This window comes from Petromyzon marinus, chromosome 37 (assembly GCF_048934315.1).
Source record: "Petromyzon marinus isolate PM22_M1 ecotype Great Lakes invasive population chromosome 37, UKy_Petmar_22M1.pri1.0, whole genome shotgun sequence".
Classification (NCBI taxonomy): domain Eukaryota; kingdom Metazoa; phylum Chordata; class Hyperoartia; order Petromyzontiformes; family Petromyzontidae; genus Petromyzon; species Petromyzon marinus.
In genome coordinates this window covers 20,414,184-20,435,977 of record NC_133703.1, presented here as the reverse complement: position 1 = coordinate 20,435,977, position 21,794 = coordinate 20,414,184, and the positions used below count along the sequence as shown (strand labels likewise).

At 54.0% G+C, this 21,794-nt stretch overlaps 1 protein-coding gene across 1 annotated transcript in view; it reads left to right on the top strand.

Annotated features, from left to right (window-relative positions):
• The first annotated feature begins 1,603 nt into the window (after positions 1-1,603).
• LOC116949650 (netrin-1-like) overlaps positions 1,604-21,794 on the top strand; it is a 43,948-nt gene continuing 23,757 nt past the window's right edge. Inside the window, exons 1-3 of the mRNA XM_032967197.2 lie at positions 1,604-1,742; positions 13,121-16,326; positions 19,392-20,386. Coding sequence (XP_032823088.1) covers positions 15,878-16,326; positions 19,392-20,386 — 1,444 coding nt within the window. The 5' untranslated portion in view covers positions 1,604-1,742; positions 13,121-15,877. The remainder of the gene's footprint in view (positions 1,743-13,120; positions 16,327-19,391; positions 20,387-21,794) is intronic.

Genomic DNA, 21,794 nt, shown 5'->3' with positions numbered 1-21,794 from the left:
TTCACCGGGATGGCGAGCACACTGTGAGCACACTGTGGGGGGGGCACTGCTCTTCAATAGGGAGTTAGACGGGGGGGGGGGGCGCACCCCCACCTCATCCTCCACAGGATCACCACGCACGTGACAGTGGCCAGCTAGCTGAGTGTGGAAGCTGAGCGCGTGGGTCGCATGTGCGCAGGCTGGTTGTGTTCTTGACGGGTGAGCGAGTGACAGAATGAATACGCAGGCGCATTGGTGGACGGGTTGTTGAGTGACTGGCTGGTTTGGCGAGTGAGCCTGCTACACTCTGCCTGGCTGCCTTTGTATCTAAGCAAGGCAGGTGGCTTAACTGTGTGAGAGAGTCAATGACTGACCCGTTACCAGTGGGAGTGACTGTCCTGACTGTCTGTCCAGGTATGTGGGTTTCTACAATACATCTCACGTGTCGGTGAGCGAACGAGCGAGCGAGTGGGCGAGCGAGTGGATGAGCGAGCGAGTGGGTGAGCGAGCGAGTGGGTGAGTGAGCGAGTGGGTGAGTGAGTGAACGAGTGAGTGACTGCCTCGCCTGGCTTTGTTGATCGCAGGCGTGATGACGGGTGTGTCTGAGTGACGAGTGGGCGATCGGGTGAACCGGACCGGTTGTGTTAGCGTTGCCCTGTGGAGCCGTGCTGTTGTTGGTGAGTGTGGGTGGGTGTGGGTGGGTGGGCAGGGATTGTCGGCATTGGTGGGAGGGATGTGTTAAGCCCCCCCCCCCCCCCCACCGAGTCGTCCTTATCCCCCAACTCCACAACTGCCCCCACGTCTCCCTCCATACCCCCTCTGCCCCCTCTTTGCCCACGTCCCGTGTCCGCCAAGTGTGCTCGCATCCCTCGGGAAAGGGATTGAGTGTGGTCTGTTGATTGACTCGTGGCTGCGTGGGTGGGTGAGGGAGTGAGTGGTGGTTGACTGAGTGCGTGGGTGAGGGAGTGACTGGTGGTTGACTGAGTGCATGGGTGAGGGAGTGAGTGGTGGGTGACTGAGTGCGTGGGTGAGGGAGTGACTGGTGGGTGACTGAGTGCGTGGGTGAGGGAGTGACTGGTGGGTGACTGAGTGCGTGGGTGAGGAAGTGAGTGGTGGTTGACTGAGTGCGTGGGTGAGGAAGTGAGTGGTGGTTGACTGAGTGCATGGGTGAGGGAGTGACTGGTGGTTGACTGAGTGCGTGGGTGAGGGAGTGAGTGGTGGGTGACTAAGTGGGTAGGTGACTGGGTGGGTGATCGAATGACCGGTTGGATGTGTGGCTGTACAGTTCATTGGTAGGTGGCTGAGCGAGCGAGTTGATCGGTGTGCCTTCGAGTGGCTGACTTGCGGGGGTGACTGAATGAATGACTAAGTGAGCAAGTATCTGTCTGCTCTGCTACTGCATTTGCTGCTGTATTGCGTGCATTGGTGGCAATGTCCGTGCTCGCTTGCCTGAGTCGGTCGAGTGGGTGGTGGGTGGGTGGTTGAATTCGCCCTGTGCCTGAGTGACTCTGTTCGTAGTAGCCTGGTGGTTGGATGGGCAACGTATTGTCCGCACTGATGGGAGGCATGTATTCCCCCCCCCACCCATCCCATCAGAGTATGACCTCCCCCCCCCCACCACCACCTCCTCTCCCCACCACCACCACCACCACCCACGCCCGTCTCCCCTCTCTCCCCATGTCCTCTCCGTCTGCACGTGGGATCGCCACAAGCAGCCGCTCATCGCGGGGGGCACATGAAGCGAGTCGGCGAAGCCACCCAGTGTAAGTCATTCTCTCTCTCTCACTCGCTCGCCCTCTAGAACTCCGCGTGATGTCGCTCCGCGCTGCAGGCAGAGCGTCTCCCTCTCTCTCTCTCGCTTCCTTTTTTTCCCATCCGTCTCGTATGCTTAGTTATTTATTTTATTTCACTTTACTTCCACCACGATTATCATTTAAACTTTTATACAGTTATTTAATGCTTTGTGAGAGTGGATCTCTGGGTGTGTGTGTGTGTGTGCGCGCGTGGCTTTGGCCAAGAGTCGATGTTGTTTTGCGTGTTTGTGGGGGGGGGGGGGTGGGGGAGCGGTGGTGTAGCGGTTAGCGCGCTGCGCTACGAACCTGGACAACCCAAGTTCGATTCTCGCTCACGGCCAACACCGGTGAAGATTATCTGAACCGATCCTGGGCCTCCATCCCCTAGGTCGACTCAGCCTCAAATGACTACCTGGGTGCGGTGCGTAAAAACATCGCCACTGGGGAGACAAAGGCGGGTTGGCCGTGGTCCTGGCCACCCACCCCGTCGTGTAACGTTCTGGCTCATCACAGCTGCTACTCACTAACAGCACTTGCCCCAACAGTCTGTTAAGGCTACACGGGGGATCTTTTGCCTTTGTGTCCAAGAGTTGTTCTGTTGTTTTTGGGTGCGTGTCACTGCGCTACGAACCCGCCGACCCGAGTTCGATTCCCGGTTATGAATGGGCATCCTCCCATACTAAGGTCGACTCGGGATGAAAAAAAATTGTACCCCTGCACAGTTTTGCGCAAACATCAGCGCTGGGGAGACAAAGGTGGCCGGGCGTGGTATTGGCCACGCATTCTCACTACGTGTGACGTAACCGGCGATCATAGTTGCTCGTTAACAGCACTTGCCCCAAAAGTGTTAAAAAGCTATCCGGGGCTTCTTTGTCTTTGCATGTAATTTAGTTCGTGCTATAAGTACATGTACAAGTAAGTGTACGTGTGTGTGTGTACACAGTTTCATGTACACATACGCAGTAACTGTGCGTGTATGTACACGTGCAACATCAGCTCGTGCGAATGCATTGTTGTGCGCGTGTGTCTCTGCATAGCTACACATGGCTGATGTGTAATATGTCACGATTTGGTTCCTTTTTACTTAAAACTTTCGTGATTTCAGGATTTCATATTCTTGGTTCTTTCGGTTACTTGGATGGAAAATGTGTTGCGATCGAAACGTCGTGGGTTTTTTTGCTGTTATTATTTTCAATTTATTTCAATTTTTAATTTTATTTGCATATTTTTATTTAACTTTCTATCTACGTGACTTTACCGAAAGACCCAATTATATTTGGTTCCTGGGCCTCCCTCTAGGTCGACTCAGCCTCAAATTAGTACCTGGAGTAATGTGCAAACATCGCCACTGGGGAGACAAAGGCGGCCGCGCTCGTTTGTCGGCCACCCATCCACCCCTTCGTGTGCCGTGCGGGCCTCGGTGCATCGGGGGAGGGGGTGAATCTTTGTCTTTGGCCAAACGTGGGGGGAGCGGTGGCGCAGCGGATAGCGCACTGCGCCACGAACGAACCCCATCCCGCCAACGACGAGTTCGAATCCCGTAGCGAGTGCGATCTTTAGCTGTCCGCCCGGCCTCCCCCACGCCGCTCACCGGTCTTCGAGACACCTCCCACGCTCGCCGGCGTGGTGAAGTATGGACAAACGACAACACCCTCGACCCGAGCGGCCGTGCAAGTCGGAGGCATTCGCGCGGCTGACATTCACGGGACATCGTCCGGGCCGATGTACGTCCTTGATCAAATGTTGCGTTCGACTACGGGCCGACGCCATACCATAGCGTACAGCGATAAGCGTCTGTCCGAAGATGTTTGAACCCTTTCTGGCAATGTAAACATCTGGTCGTTCCCCAGTAATGATTCGGTGTGCACCTTCGCGTTGTGTACAGAAAAAAAAACGATTGCACCCAACCTCGACTGAAACTATTTCTGTTCAACTATTTTTTTAGTTTCCATTTGACCAGTTGTAAGATCCCACTGAGCTTGACAATGCGTACTTATAAGAAGCGGCCTGGCTCTACGAGAGATGGCTTATCCCGTGGAAGTGTTTCGCAGCCAAGCACGCTCTAAACGATAGGCATGGCTAATGTAGATTTCGTGAGTGCCGGATTGATGTATCAGAAAGAAAGAACAAAGACGGAATATGTATGTAGACCGGAGGGATCCGATGAGCTATGAAGCTCTTTTTTGCACGGATGTCCTGCAACATTCTAACGGCGTTCTAGACGGCAGAGACTTGTGACTTATAAACAACTTTTATTGCCGCCAGCAGCAACAGCACTGGAGGCGACTCCGATATGAAATTACACAAAGTCACCAGCAACACAAATGAAAATAAACGCTATAAATTCACGCGCTGTGGCGCTAAATGCGCCGCGCACAACACGAAAGAAAAGTCACGTGGTGGTGCTGGTGGTCATCGCGCACGCCACGGTGACGAGCGAGCGCATCAGAAGGTGAACACGTGGGGTGCCGTCCACGCTGGTACAGAGAGGGGCTTGTCCGGCTCCCCAGCCGTCGAAGAAGACGCGCTGCACATCACCGACACGTGTGTGGTACGTGGCGTGCTCCAGCCGGAGCCGCGCCTTAAGCAGGCCCCTGAACACTGGAAGCAGCACAGAGCAGCCGTCAGTGTCACCTTGCAGCGTCTTTTTACTCGTTCTGTGCACCGCCACCTTCGCCTGAGCACAGGCGAAGTTAGCGAGGTCATGGCGCTTGTTAGCCAAGTAAGGCGTATGGGGTGCCTTACCTAGACGACATAGAGAGCTGACATTTGACACGGATATAGTTGACTCTATGCTTATTACAACAACAAAACATCCGAAATAGATTTTATTTTATTTTTTTAATGAACGCCTCACCCCGCCCCCCCCCCAATAACTCAACCGCGACGAGTGAAGTATGTCCTGCATTATCCATCTCGTAGCAGATGCGGCCACCGCCATGGCATTCTTATTTCGTACGGGCTGCTGCAGATACAGAGACAACAGCTACAATTTCACGTGCAGCTGGTCAAGCTCGGACGACCGCGCCACGAGTAGCGGAGGAGTGTATCATCATCGCTATGCGATGTCTCTATCAGTTTGTGCGATTCTATGGGTCTTGATGAGTCTGCGGATCTCTATGAGGTCACCGAGTCTCTGTGCGTCTCCATTAGTGTGGGTCTCTGTGGGTATCTGTGAGTCTCTTCATCTTCTTCTTCCGTATGGCTATTGATGTCGATGCAGAGGCAACAACAGCGGCTACAATGTCACATTCAGGTTGTCACGCACAGATAACCGGCGTCAGTAGTAGTATCATCAACGCTGCGATGTCTCCTTCTTCGTGTTTGTGGATGGGGCGCATGGCGTGACATTATATCTGCGGACACCTGATGCATAAATGGGACATTACAACAACAACAACAACAAAACTTCGCCCAATGTGCGACTGTGGTCATCCAGAACAGACCACGGTGGTGCAACGCTTTAACGCACCCAACTTGCAAGTCGCCTGCTCGATTCCATCTCCTGCCGCTGCAGTCTAAACAATCGTTTAACACGTAGGCCTTCGCGACGTGCAAGATGCTTAACCCCCCCCACCCACACTCTGTCCACCCGGCAGTCTACATGGGTTGACCAGGTTGCACATGGTGGAGTGAACTGTGGGCACTCGCCACTTCTCCCTTCCACGACGTGGAAGAGTAGGCCAAATGCCCCTCTCGCAGAGCGCTTCATCGATGCTTCCCTCTCAGAGTCGAGGCCCATCCACCAGCAGTGGCGTCGAGCGAGCACTTGCGGGGGCTGCGCCTCTACCTTTAGATTTTCCAAACCCACGCTCCCTCGCTCCCTCCCTCCCACGACTTCTGCTGCTGCTGCTGCAGGGAGTGCCAACCCAGCCGCCCTGCAGGAGTAAAGTGCAGCTGTGTAAGGGGGAGAGAGAGAAGGTTGGGGAGAGGAGGGGAGGGGGATGAATTATTAACCGAGTTCCTTAGCATTTGCGGTGACCCCCCCCACCCCCCCCCCCACCACGACTCCCACACCCCACCGCTAAGGGTCACGTCGAGTCACAATCACGGCCAATGAGGCAACGCCTCCGTCACGGTGAACGAGCGATAGCAGCGCCATTGCCGATTGTTGGCCGGTGAAGCGCGCGGTTCGAAGTGGGGGGGGGGGGGGGCCCTGGCGGCGGCCCTGGAGAATTGGTAGGCGCGGGAGTGTCAATAAGCGATCGTTAAAGTGCGCGCCGACTGTTCCACAGTGGGACGTTGAAGATCCAGCGGCGTCGTTCGACGACGGGTTGCCCATTGCGGCGACGGCGTCACGGCCCTGCCCAGTGCCCCAAACCGAAAACTTTTAGACGAACATCTCCTCCCTTCCCCGCATGGCCTCTAACAGACTGTAGGGGCAAGTGCTGTTAGCGAGCAGCACCTGTGAAGGCCGTCACGGCTGGGTAGCCAACACCACGCCCGGCCGCCTTTGTCTCCCCCAGTTGGCGATGTTTACCCACCACGCACCAGGTACTTATTTAAGGCTGAGTCTACCAAGGAGAGGGCCCAGGACCGGTTCAGATAATGTTTGTGTTGACCGTGAGCGGGAATCGAACTCGGGCCGCCGGGTTCTTTGCGCAGCGTAGCGCTAACCGCTGCACTACCGCACACACGCACACGTGCACACACACACATTGTACACACACGTGGTACACACACACGTGGTACACACACACGTGGTACACACACACACGTGCACACACACACATTGTACACACACGTGGTACACACACACACACGTGGTACACACACACGTGCACACACACATTGTACACACACGTGGTACACACACACACGTGGTACACACACACGTGCACACACACGTTGTACACACACGTGGTACACACACACACGTGGTACACACACACGTGCACACACACGTTGTACACACACGTGGTACACACATACACGTGCACACACACACACGTGCACACACGCGCACGTGCACACACACACATTGTACACACACGTGGTACACACACGCGCACGTGCACACACACACATTGTACACACACGTGGTACACACATACACGTGGTACACACACACATTGTACACACACGTGGTACACACACACACACACGTGCACACACACGTTGTACACACACGTGGTACACACATACACGTGCACACACACACACGTACACACACGCGCACGTGCACACACACACATTGTACACACACGTGGTACACACACATACACGTGCACACACACACGGGCACGCACGTGTACACACACACGTGGTACACACACGCGCACGTGGCACACACACATACACGTGCACACACACACATTGTACACACACGTGGTACACACACATACACGTGGTACACACACACGTGCACACACACGTTGTACACACACGTGGTACACACATACACGTGCACACACACACACGTGCACACACGCGCACACACACATTGTACACACACGTGGCACACACACACGTGGTACACACACACGTGCACACACACGTTGTACACACACGTGGTACACACATACACGTGCACACACACACACGTGCACACACGCGCACGTGCACACACACGTTGTACACACACGTGGTACACACACATACACGTGCACACACACACGTGCACACACGCGCACGTGCACACACACACACGTGCACACACACACATTGTACACACACGTGCACACACACGTTGTACACACGTGGTACACACACACGTGCACACACGCGCACGTGTTATCAAGAGCAGAGTGCAAGCGGAAAGGGCATCGAGTCGGCTCCACGGGTGCACAGCAGCGAGTGATAAAAACCTGCTCGTGAATATTAGACACGGCCTGCTGATTACGCATGATCATATATATGTAACAAAACAAACTAGAACGAGCACTGGGGAGACATAGGCGGCCGGGCGTGGTGTTGTTCATCCACTCCGGCTCGTGAGCCGGATCGCCGTGAAAGCGTTAGTGAACATTTGAATCCGACTAGTGTCGACGCATCTCTCTATCTGCAAATCAGCTCAAGCCTCCCGTAAATCACGTGATTCCCGAGTGCCCCCGCCCCCAACTCTGAAGCCCTTCCCACCACCCTCCTCCCCGCCGCCCACTGTGGAAACAGACGCCGCTCCTCCTCCGTGCCAAAGCCGACTTAAGAGTTTCAAAGGTCGCAAGGTGCTTCGAAATAAAATGAACTCTGCAGCATCGACGCCCTGATGAATCCTCCCCCTCCTCCTCATCCTCCTCCCTCTCCTCGTCTCTCCTGACCCCTGTCCTCTCGTTTCCCGGTTCCCTTCTCCGATAGATGCCCTCTTATTTCCCCCCCCCCTTCCTTTCTCTTTTCTCCCGTCCCTCTCGCGGTTCTTTCCCCCTTTTCGCGCCGTGGCACACGAGTCGCTCGCGAGACGTATTTAGAGCCGCGCCTTAATCTTTCCCCTCCGCCGTTCGGACGCAAGTCGTGATTAAACAACGAATCACTACTCCGCTACCCACCTGGGCTTGACCACCTGCATGTGATATTGTGGCATGTTGTCTCTGCATCTGCAGCAGCCCGTACGAATTAAGAGTGCCATTGCAGCGGCCGCATCTGGTACCAGATAGACAATGCAGGACATACTTCACTCGTCGGGGTTGAGTTATTGGGCGGTGCTGGGGTGGGGCGTACATTTAAACAAAAATCTACTTAGGATGTTTTGTTGTTGTAATAAGCTTAGAGTCAACTACATCCGTGTCAAATGTCGGCTCTCTGTGCCGTCTAGAACGTCGTTAAAATTGTGCCGGACATCCGTGAAAAAAGCGCGTCATAGCTCATCGGATTTCTTCTCCAGTCTCAGTGAAGATTCTGATTCTGAATGAGTGAATCGTTGCGATTCAACACTCAGAGGCGATTCCCTTTTGTAAGCATCGTGGCGAGTGACAGCGGCCTTTAGTGGTCGCAGCGGCCACGTGAACCCCATCGCATGCAACAATCGCGAATACTGAAATCGCGCTTCAACCAATGCCACTGGACAAGCCTATCGTGAGATTTACACTCGATCTCGCTACGATTAGCGAAATTGTGCAGCACGGTCGTACGGTGACTCGGAGCGATGGAGTTAGCTCAGACTAGTGATGGAGTTAGCTCAGTCTAGTGATGGTGTTAGCTCAGACTAGTGATGGAGTTAGCTCAGTCTAGTGATGGAGTTAGTTAGCTCAGGCTAGTGATGGTGTTAGTTAGCTCAGGCTAGCGATGGAGTTAGCTCAGACTAGTGATGGAGTTAGCTCAGACTAGTGATGGAGTTAGCTCAGTCAAGTGATGGTGTTAGCTCAGGATAGTGATGGAGTTAGCTCAGGATAGTGATGGAGTTAGCTCAGACTAGTGATGGAGTTAGTTCAGACTAGCGATGGAGTTAGCTCAGGCTAGCAATGGAGTTAGTTAGCTCAGGCTAGCGATAGTGTTAGCTCAGGTCAGCGATGGAGTTAGCTCAGGATAGCGATGGAGTTAGCTCAGACTAGTGATGGAGTTAGCTCAGGATAGTGATGGAGTTAGCTCAGACTAGTGATGGTGTTAGCTCAGGATAGTGATGGAGTTAGCTCAGGATAGCGATGGAGTTAGCTCAGACTAGTGATGGAGTTAGCTCAGGATAGTGATGGAGTTAGCTCAGACTAGTGATGGTGTTAGCTCAGGATAGTGATGGAGTTAGCTCAGGATAGCGATGGAGTTAGCTCAGACTAGTGATGGAGTTAGCTCAGTCTAGTGATGGCGTTAGCTCAGGATAGCGATGGTGTTATCTCAGGCGAGTGATGGTGTTAGCTCAGGATAGCGTAGGTGTTAGCTCAGTCTAGTGATGGTGTTAGCTCAGGATAGCGTAGGTGTTATCTCAGGCGAGCAATGGAGTTAGCTCAGGATAGCGATGGTGTTATCTCAGTCTAGTGATGGTGTTAGCTCAGGCTAGCAACGGAGTTAGCTCAGTCTAGTGATGGCGTTAGCTCAGGATAGCAATGGAGTTAGCTCAGGCGAGTGATGGAGTTAGCTCAGGCTAGTGATGGAGTTAGCTCAGGCGAGCGATGGTGTTAGCTCAGGATAGTGATGGAGTTAGCTCAGGATAGCGATGGAGTTAGCTCAGACTAGTGATGGAGTTAGCTCAGGATAGTGATGGAGTTAGCTCAGACTAGTGATGGTGTTAGCTCAGGATAGTGATGGAGTTAGCTCAGGATAGCGATGGAGTTAGCTCAGACTAGTGATGGAGTTAGCTCAGGATAGCGATGGTGTTAGCTCAGACTAGTGATGGAGTTAGTTAGCTCAGACTAGCGATGGTGTTAGCTCGGGCTAGCGATGGAGTTAGCTCAGACTAGTGATGGAGTTAGCTCAGACTAGTGATGGAGTTAGCTCAGTCTAGTGATGGAGTTAGCTCAGGATAGTGATGGAGTTAGCTCAGACTAGTGATGGTGTTAGCTCAGGCTAGCAATGGAGTTAGCTCAGTCTAGTGATGGCGTTAGCTCAGGATAGCGATGGTGTTATCTCAGGCGAGTGATGGTGTTAGCTCAGGATAGCGTAGGTGTTAGCTCAGTCTAGTGATGGTGTTAGCTCAGGATAGCGTAGGTGTTATCTCAGTCTAGTGATGGTGTTAGCTCAGGATAGCGATGGTGTTATCTCAGTCTAGTGATGGTGTTAGCTCAGGATAGCGTAGGTGTTAGCTCAGTCTAGTGATGGTGTTAGCTCAGGCGAGTGATGGTGTTATCTCAGGCGAGCAATGGAGTTAGCTCAGGATAGCGATGGTGTTATCTCAGTCTAGTGATGGTGTTAGCTCAGGCTAGCAATGGAGTTAGCTCAGTCTAGTGATGGCGTTAGCTCAGGATAGCGATGGTGTTATCTCAGGCGAGCGATGGTGTTATCTCAGGCTAGTGATGGTGTTATCTCAGGCGAGTGATGGTGTTATCTCAGGCGAGCGATGGTGTTATCTCAGGCTAGTGATGGTGTTATCTCAGGCTAGCGATAGTGTTAGCTCAGGTTAGCGATGGAGTTAGCTCAGGCGAGCGATGGAGTTAGCTCAGACTAGTGATGGTGTTAGCTCAGACTAGTGATGGTGTTATCTCAGGCTAGTGATGGAGTTAGCTCAGGCTAGTGATGGTGTTATCTCAGGCTAGCGATGGAGTTAGCTCAGGCTAGCGATGGAGTTAGCTCAGGCGAGCGATGGAGTTAGCTCAGACTAGTGATGGTGTTAGCTCAGACTAGTGATGGTGTTATCTCAGGCTAGTGATGGTGTTATCTCAGGCGAGCGATGGTGTTATCTCAGGCGAGTGATGGAGTTAGCTCAGGCTAGCGATGGTGTTATCTCAGGCTAGTGATGGTGTTATCTCAGGCTAGTGATGGTGTTATCTCAGGCTAGTGATGGTGTTATCTCAGGCGAGTGATGGAGTTAGCTCAGGCTAGCGATGGTGTTATCTCAGGCTAGTGATGGTGTTATCTCAGGCTAGTGATGGTGTTATCTCAGGCTAGCGATGGTGTTAGCTCAGGTTAGCGATGGAGTTAGCTCAGGCGAGCGATGGAGTTAGCTCAGGCTAGTGATGGTGTTATCTCAGGCGAGCGATGGTGTTATCTCAGGCTAGTGATGGTGTTATCTCAGGCGAGTGATGGAGTTAGCTCAGGCTAGCGATGGTGTTATCTCAGGCTAGTGATGGTGTTATCTCAGGCTAGTGATGGTGTTATCTCAGGCTAGTGATGGTGTTATCTCAGGCGAGCGATGGTGTTAGCCCAGGCTAGCGATGGTGTTATCTCAGGCGAGCGATGGAGTTAGCTCAGGCGAGTGATGGTGTTATCTCAGGCGAGTGATGGTATTATCTCAGGCTAGCGATGGAGTTAGCTCAGGCTAGCGATGGTGCTATCTCAGGCGAGTGATGGTGTTAGGGATGGTGTTAGCTCAGGCTAGCGATGGTGTTATCTCAGGCGAGCGATGGAGCTAGCCGCGATGGGGGGATAGGGGGTGCTGGGGTGGGGCTAACTCCATCGGCGAAATGTTAACTCCCTCGCCTGGTATGCAGGAGGCAGTGGGTTTGATCCCGACCCTGACGCCTGCTGTATATTTGCAGTTTGCGTGTATCTCTCTCCCCGTGGTCGCGTGGATTTTTCTCCGGGTCCTCCGGTTTTTCCCTCCACGTTTACAATCAACATCACCACACGTTAAGAGTATTTGGCTGCTATAAATGTCCACGTGATAAGCCCCTTCGTCGAGCTATCGTTTGTGATAACCAGGTCGCTTCTGAAAAGGAGCCATATAGCTCAGTGGGGCTTACCTGCATCACCAAATATTGACTTAAAGCTTTCGTGACTGCAGGAATTCATAAGAATCCGCATCACCAACCCGCGCTGATCAGATTGGTGAAGTATGGTCAAACAACCCTCTTCGTGTGCTAATCTTAACACCACGGCGGCATCACATTGATCTGTATCATCATCATCATCTAAGTTTTTGTGGTTGTTGTTGTTTGACTTGCATCCCACTGGGATTTTTTGCACACAGCGTTGGTGTACGGTGCTTTTTTCAGGAATATTTTAGCTCTTTTTTTTCCATGGATTTTCTGTTTGCACAGTCACATAGTCACTTTAAGATGTTTTTCTTGTTCGTGTTTTTGTTTTTTTGCTTGTTGTGGTTGCACCCGATTCAAGAGCCGGATGGCTCACAGGGCTATACCAAAATAAACTGAAACTGAACTGAATCATATCAATATATATACAGCATGTGTATAAACATTTATAGACAACAACGCGTCGTATTATCATATTACATTATAATTTTCAGACCTTTGTGACGATGGCTGAAACTGCGTAAGCACTATCTCTGCTCGTCTGCAATGTAACGCGTGCATGTTGAATTTACTCTCGCGCCGTGCCTTACCAACCCTTGGCTCATCGGAGGTGCGGGTTAAGGACAGCAAACCGAACGCAACGAGGCAGTTCTAAAGACACGAGTTTTCACCCCAGGTGCTTTTAATAGTGCCGTAGCTTTCGGAGGGCTTCCGAATATCGGAGAGGAAGGGTGCGTTCCAGACGGCCGCAGAAGCGCCGCATCTGCCGAGGCGGTGTGAGCGGGCCACTTTCACTTTTTGTTCGATGACCGAGCCCCCAAAAAAATCCGCAGCCGCCGCCGCCGGCGCTTCTGCCGCGAGGATGATGAGCGGGGAGTGTCGCGTGCGTTGATGGGTTGTGCTCCTTGACGAGATTCGGGGCAGCGAGGTGATTTGTGCGGTCCGTTTGCGGCGTGCGCTCAGCGAGTGGGCAAATATAAAACGCGTTGATGTTTGTGACCCCCCACCCCACCCACGCTATTCACTTACCCCCACCACCTCCCCCTCACCCCCCACCCACCCCTCCCCACGCAGGAGTCACTGCCACGAATCGTTAAGGTGCCCGGTTGAGCACGGAGCAGAAGTGGGGAGAGAGAGAGGAGGAGGAGGAGGAAGGAGGAGGAGGAGAGAAGACGGAAGACAATAGCGCGTAACATATTGCGGGGAGTGTAGAGAGGAGAGAGAGAGGGGGGGGGGGAGAGTTAGAGAGGGAGGTGGGAGAGACGGGAGGCGAGAGGGTGAGGGGAGACAGCCAGGCGAGAGGCGCATCGAGCGATATATGCTGCAGAGAACAGACTGCCGCGTACCTAGCGACTGAGAGAGACTCGGCGACACGCAGAAGGAAGGTCCAGCAATTAAACTGGCGGAGAGCAGATATAGTGAGCGACGCAGACAGACAGACACGCGTACAGGGCAACATTGAGACTGGCAGAGAGGGAGAGAGAGATACAAAAAATATCAATCTGAGAATATTCAGATACTGAGACGCGGGGAGACATCGGGGTAGAGAGAGTACAGACACGCAGACGGACACGGAGACAGACCGACTTACATTCAGATCGACGGACTGACTGGGCAGGCTTTTGAGATATTCAGCTACGGACACAAACACACACAGGCAGAGAGACCAGACGTGTGACACACGCGGTCACTCACACGCTCTGAGACACAAACACAAGCGCTCGCGCACACACAAAGACACACACATCCAGGCAGAGGCCAGCGGCAAACCGGGACACGCACGCCCACGGATACACACACCGACGCAGAGATACGCAAACACACAGGGATATACACACACTGACACTCATACACACAGAGACACGCGCAGACACACAGCCACACGCGCACAGACACACGCTGACATAGACAAATATTCCCCGTATATCTTTAACAGAGTGTTGGGATAAGTTCTGTTAGCGAGACACAGACACACGCGCACAGACACACTGACACACGTGCACTGACACACACACACTGACACACACACACACTGACACACACACTGATACATACGCACTGACACACACAAACTGACACACACACTGACACACGCGCACTAACACACGCGCACTGACACACACACACTGACACACAGAGTGACACACACACACTGACACACACACACACTGACACACATAGTGACACACACATACTGACACACACGCTGACACACACACTGACACACACACACACACACTGACACGCACACACTGACACACACAGTGACACACACACACACTGACACACACACTGACACACACAGTGACACACACACACTGACACACACACACACTGACACACACACACTGAGACGCACACACTGACACACACACTGACACACACACTGACACACACAGTGACACACTGACACACACACACTGACACACATACACACACTGACACACACAGTGACACACACACACACACTGACACACACACACACTGACACACACACAGTGACACACACACACTGACACACACGCTGACACACACACTGACACACACACACACTGACACACACACACTGACACACACAGTGACACACACACACTGACACACACACTGACACACACACTGACACACATTAACACACTGACACACACACAGCGACACACACACACACTGACACACACACACACTGACACACTGACACACACACACTGACACACACACTGACACACTGACACACACACACTGACACACACACACTGACACACACACACTGACACACACACATTGACACACTGACACACACACACTGACACACACACACTGACACACACACACACTGACACACACTGACACACACACGCACACTGACACACACACACACACTGACACACACACACTGACACACACACACACTGACACACACACACACACTGACACACACACACTGACACACACACTGACACACACACACTGACACACACACAGACACACTGACAAACACACACTAACACACACAGTGACACACACACTGACACACACACACACTGACACACTGACACACACACACTGACACACACACACACACTGACACACACACACTGACACACACACACACTGACACACACACACTGACACACACACACACTGACACACACACACTGACACACACACAGACACACTGACACACACACACACACTGACACACACACACTGACACACACACACACACTGACACACACACTGACACACACACACACACTGACACACACACACACTGACACACACACTGACACACACACACACTGACACACACACTGACACACACACACTGACACACTGACACACACACACACTGACACACACACACACTGACACACACACACTGAGACACACACACACTGACACACACACACACTGACACACACACACACACTGACAAACACACACTAACACACACACTGACACACACACACAGTGACACACACACACACTGACACACACACACACTGACACACACACACTGACACACACTGACACACACACACAGTGACACACACACACTGACACACACACACTGACACACACTGACACACACACACAGTGACACACACACAGTGACACACACACACACTGACACACACACACACACACTGACACACACACACTGACACACACACACTGACCACACACACTGACACACACACACACAGTGACACACACACACAGTGACACACACACAGTGACACACACACAGTGACACACACACACACACTGACACACACACACTGACACACACACTGACACACTGACACACACACACAAGCACGCGGGGCAGGTATGGCCCTTCTCGTGCTCTGCATCGTCGCCGCTCTGTGCAGTAGCCGCGCGCTCCTGGCCGCTCGTCCCTCCTCCTCCTCGTCCGCCGCGGGCCGTGGGTCCGTAGGGTCCGGGTTGGGCTCCGGCCCGGGGCTGTCCTCGGTGCCCAACTCCGGGTTGGGGATGGGGGGGCCGCTGCGTCGGAGAGGAGAGGGAGGAGGAGGAGGAGGCTCGTCGGGAGCCCGGGGGGGATCGGCGGGCGGGCCCAATCGCTCTCTGCAGCAGCAGCAGCAGAAGCATCTGCAGCTGCAGCAGCAGCTGCAGCAGCAGCAGGCGGGGTCGAGCGGTAGCTCCCCGGATCCGTGCTACAACGAGAGTGGCCACCCGCGTCGCTGCATCCCCGACTTCGTGAACGCGGCGTTCGAGAGGGAGGCGCGCGCCAGCAGCACGTGCGGGAGCCCCCCGGCACGGTGAGCGCGCGCCCCCCCCCCCTTTGCCCCCCCCGCGTAGTGGTGAGCCCCCCCCCCCACACACACACACACTCCTCCCTACTGTTGGTGTGTGTGTCCGCTGGTGACCCCCCCCCCAACTCCCTGTGCACCCCCCCTACTACCGGTGCCCACTCTTGGTGACCCCCCCTCCACTCTTGGTGAGCCCCCCCCCCACTCCTGGTGACCCCCCCCCACTCCTGGTGACCCCCCCTTCACTCCTGGTGACCCCCCCCCCCCACTCCTGGTGAGCCCCCCCCCCCCCACTGCTGGTGTTGAGCTTCCCGTGAGCCCGGCCCCCCTGCCGAGCTATAGTATTTGTAGTGGGCAGTAGGATGCGGAACAGTAGCAGCAGTAGCAGCAGTAGCAGCAGGACGAGTAGCAGCAGTATCAGCAGTAGCCGCAGGAGCAGCAGGAGCAATAAGCGGGCTCTTTCAACACGCATGTGAATAGTAGCGCCTCTGGTGGCTGCTAGGGCGAGGAGCCCACTTCGATACAGTGAGGGAAAAAAAGTATTTGATCCCCTGCTGATTTAGTACGTTTGCCCACTGACAAAGAAATGATCAGTCTATAATTCTAATGGTAGGTTTATTTGAACAGTGAGAGACAGAATAACAACAAAAATCCAGAAAAACGCATGTCAAAAATGTTATAAATTGATTTGCATTTTAATGAGGGAAATAAGTATTTGACCCCCTCTCAATCAGAAAGATTTCTGGCTCCCAGGTGTCTTTTATACAGGTAACGAGCTGAGATTAGGAGCACACTCTTAAATGGAGTGCTACTAATCTAAGCTTGTTACCTGTATAAAAGACACCTGTCCACAGAAGCAATCAATCAATTAGATTCCAAACTCTCCACCATGGCCAAGACCAAAGAGCTCTCCAAGGATGTCAGGGACAAGATTGTAGACCTACACAAGGCTGGAATGGGCTACAAGACCATTTCCAAGCAGCTTGGTGAGAAGGTGACAACAGTTAGTGCGATTATTCGCAAATGGAAGAAACACAAAATAACTGCCAATCTCCCTCGGCCTTGGGCTCCATGCAATATCTCACCTCGTGAAGTTGCATTGATCATGAGAACGGTGAGGAATCAGCCCAAAACTACAGGGGATGATCTTGTCAATAATCTCAAGGCAGCTGGGACCATAGTCACCAAGAAAACAATTGGTAACACACTACGCCGTGAAGGACTGAAATCTTACAGCACCCGCAAGGTCCCCCTGCTCAAGAAAGCACATATACATGCCCGTCTGAAGTTTGCCAATGAACATCTGAATGATTCAGAGGACAACTGGGTGAAAGTGTTGTGGTCAGATGAGACCAAAATGGAGCTCTTTGGCATCAACTCAACTCGCCGTGTTTGGAGGAGGAGGAATGCTGCCTATGACCCCAAGAACACCATCCCCACCATCAAACATGGAGGTGGAAACATTATGCCTTGGGGGTGTTTTTCTGCTAAGGGGACAGGACAACTTCACCGCATCAAAAGGACGATGGACGGGGCCATATACCGTCAAATCTTGGGTGAGAACCTCCTTCCCTCAGCCAGGGCATCGAAAATGGGTCGTGGATGGGTATTCCAGCATGACAATGACCCAAAACACACGGCCAAGGCAACAAAGGAGTGGCTCAAGAAGAAGCACATTAAGGTCCTGGAGTGGCCTAGCCAGTCTCCAGACCTTAATCCCATAGAAAATCTGTGGAGGGAGCTGAAGGTTGCCAAACGTCAGCCTCGAAACCTTAATGACTTGGAGAAGATCTGCAAAGAGGAGTGGGACAAAATCCCTCCTGAGATGTGTGCAAACCTGGTGGCCAACTACAAGAAACGTCTGACCTCTGTGATTGCCAACAAGGGTTTTGCCACCAAGTAATAAGTCATGTTTTGCAGAGGGGTCAAATACTTATTTCCCTCATTAAAATGCAAATCAATTTATAACATTTGTACATGCGTTTTTCTGGATTTTGTTGTTGTTATTCTGTCTCTCACTGTTCAAATAAACCTACCATTAAAATTATAGACTGATCATTTCTTTGTCAGTGGGCAAACGTACAAAATCAGCAGGGGATCAAATACTTTTTTCCCTCACTGTATGACGTGACTCGATAATGAATATAATTGATGTTCATTATCTTGATTAGACTCAGCCTCGTGTCAGCTGGTGACACTGCGCGGCCGATGCACAGCGCTCGCTCGCTGTCGTCGAGACCGAGGGAGAGAGAGGACGACTCAGAAAGAGAGAGAGGACGACTCAGAGAGAGAAAGGACGACTCAGAGAGAGAGAGGACGACTCAGAGAGAGAGAGGACGACTCAGAGAGAGGACGACTCAGAGAGAAAGGACGACTCAGAGAGAGAGAGGACGACTCAGAGGCGCCGGAAGGAGGACGAGAGACCACACATGAGCGAGAAGGCAGCAGCAGCTGCTGCAGCCACGCGATTCGCCCGTGCAAAATCCCACCCCCAGCCTCTGCGGTCCTCTATACATGAAGGCGTTTTCGGCCACTGAATTCACGTTTACGTTTGGGAGGAAATCGGAGCACCCGGAGAAAACCCTCGCGTGCAAGGGGGCAACGCTCTATCCCGTACAAATGGAACGGGCGGATCCAAACGTGTTGTTGTTGTGCCGCTTTCTCCTGGAACAGCCACCTCCCCGTTGCCCGCGGAAAGGGAGTTTCACGCAACGTCTCTGTGTGTGCGCGCGTGATCCACCAACCCCCTCGCTGCCGCCTCCACACACACGGTGCTGGGTTACAGGCAGCGCGTGCAGCAGTAGGAGCAGCAACAGCGTGAGTCGCGGCTAGCGCACGAGCAGCGGCGGGCAGCAAAAGCGGCCGTCCAAGGCAGTGCTTTAGTGTGAATATAATCATCAGCAGCAGCAGCAGCAAAATCCTCGTCATCTTCAATTTCGAGCAACATTCGCAGCAGCGGCGGCAGTGGGGTGAGATAGCAGCAGCAGCAGCTAGCAATCAACCTCGTGTCATCCGCGTCGTCACGGCAGTCACTTTCCACGTCCACCCCCCTCCCCACTCGCAATCTTCTGTAGGTACTGCTCCTCTCTCTCCTCATCCTCCTCCTCATCCTCCTCATCCTCGGGTCCTTCCGGAGGCGACGGCCGGGGTCACATCCTCTCCGGCGCTGCGGCTGCGGCGGCGGCGGCAACGGGAGGAGGAGGAGGAGGCGTCGGCGGTAACGTCGGCGTCGGCTGCCGCATCTGCGACTCGTCCGACCCGCGCAGCGCCCACCCTCCCACGCTGCTCACCGACCTCCACAACCCGCACAACGCCACGTGCTGGCTCTCAGAGGCGGGCCTGCCGCCCGGCCACAACGTCACCGTCGTGGTGCCCCTGGGCCTCAAGTACGAGGTGACCTTCGTGAGCGTCCAGTTCTGCACGCCGCTGCCGCCCGACTCGCTCGCCATCTACAAGTCCATGGACCGGGGCAAGACGTGGGTGCCCTTCCACTTCTACTCGAGCCAGTGCCGACGCGTCTTCGGCCGGCCGCACCGAGGCACCGTCACCAAGATGACCGAGCAGGAGGCGCTGTGCACCGACGCACACCTAGCCCAGGGCCTCGTGGCCTTCAGCACGCTGGACGGGCGTCCCTCGGCCAACGATTTCGCCAACAGCCCCGTGCTGCAGGACTGGGTGACGGCCACCGACATCAAGGTGGTGCTGGTCAAGCCGTGGAGCAATTTGGCCGGGGGCTCGTCATCCTCGTCATCCTCCTCCGGCGGAGTCATCGGCGGCGTCGTCTCGCCGGGGTCGGTCTCGCCGCCGGGGTCGGCCGCCGGCGGTGTCAGCAACGAGCTGGCGGACGGAACGCCGCCCGAGAGTCGCTACCACGGTGTGGCCGACATCCAAGTGGGGGGCCGCTGCCGCTGCAACGGCCACGCGTCGCGGTGCGGCCGCGACCGCGACGGGGCGCCCGCGTGCGAGTGCCGCCACAACACGGGCGGGCCGCAGTGCGACTCGTGCCGCGCCTTCCACCACGACCGGCCCTGGCAGAGGGCGACGAGCAGAGACGCTCACGAGTGCGTCGGTGAGTCGGCGGCGGCGGCGGCGGCGGTGGTGGTGGAGAGTGTGAGAGTAGTGATGGTGGTGGTGAGTGTGAGCGTGGTGGTGGTGGTGAGTGTGAGCGTGGTGGTGGTGGTGAGTGTGAGCGTGGTGGTCGTGGTGAGTGTGAGAGTAGTGGTGGTGAATGTGAGAGTGGTGGTGGTGGTGAGTGTGAGCGTGGTGGTGGTGGTGAGTGTGAGAGTAGTGGTGGTGGTTGTGTGAGTGGTGGTGAGTGTGAGCGTGGTGGTGGTGCGCGTGAGAGTGGTTGTGGTGAGTGTGAGAGTGGTTGTGGTGGTGAGCGTGAAAATGGTGGTGGTGAGCGTGGGAGTGGTGGTGAGCGTGAGAGTGATGGTAGTTGTGGTGAGTGTGAGAGTAGTGGTGGTGGTGGTTGTGTGAGTGGTGGTGGTTGTGTGAGTAGTGGTGGTTGTGTGAGTGGTGGTGGTTGTGTGAGTAGTGGTGGTTGTGTGAGTGGTGGTGGTGAGTGTGAGAGTGATGGTGGTTGTGTGAGTGGTGGTGGTGAGTGTGAGAGTAGTTGTGGTGGTGGTTGTGTGAGTGGTAGTGGTGAGTGTGAGAGTAGTGGTGGTGAGTGTGAGAGTAGTGGTGGTGAGTGTGAGAGTAGTGGTGGTGGTGAGTGTGAGAGTGGTGGTGGTGAGTGCGAGAGTGGTGGTGGTGGTGAGTGTGAGAGTGGTGGTGGTGAGTGTGAGAGTGGTGGTGGTGGTGGTGAGTGTGAGCGTGGTGGTGGTGCGCGTGAAAGTGGTTGTGGTGGTGGTGAGTGTGAGCGTGGTTGTGGTGAGTGTGAGAGTGGTTGTGGTGGTGAGCGTGAAAATGGTGGTGGTGAGCGTGGGAGTGGTGGTGAGCGTGAGAGTGGTGGTGGTGAGTGTGAGAGTAGTGGTGGTGGTGGTTGTGTGAGTGGTGGTGGTTGTGTGAGTAGTGGTGGTTGTGTGAGTGGTGGTGGTTGTGTGAGTAGTGGTGGTGAGTGTGAGAGAAGTGGTGGTAGTGGTGGTGGTTGTGTGAGTGGTGGTGGTGAGTGTGAGAGTGGTTGTGGTGGTGAGTGTGAGAGTGATGGTAGTGATGGTGAGCGTGAGAGTGGTGGTGGTGGTGGTGGTTGTGTGAGTAGGATAAAACGCAGCAAATTGGCACAGTGCTAGGGCACAGCTGATGCATCTACCGCTCATCTCAGTCAGTCAACCCACGGCACCACCTGGGCCTGTCCCGTGACCTCCTCCTGTCAGCCGGCTTGTGTGCACCTAACACGGCACAAGCATCGTGGTAACGTCACCGCCACTTCACATTCTGTTAAGGCAATAAGTGGGTATCTTTGTCTTTGGTGTGAGTGGTTAGAGACAAATATCCCCCGTATAGCCTTAGCAGACTTTTGGGGTGAGTGCTGCTCA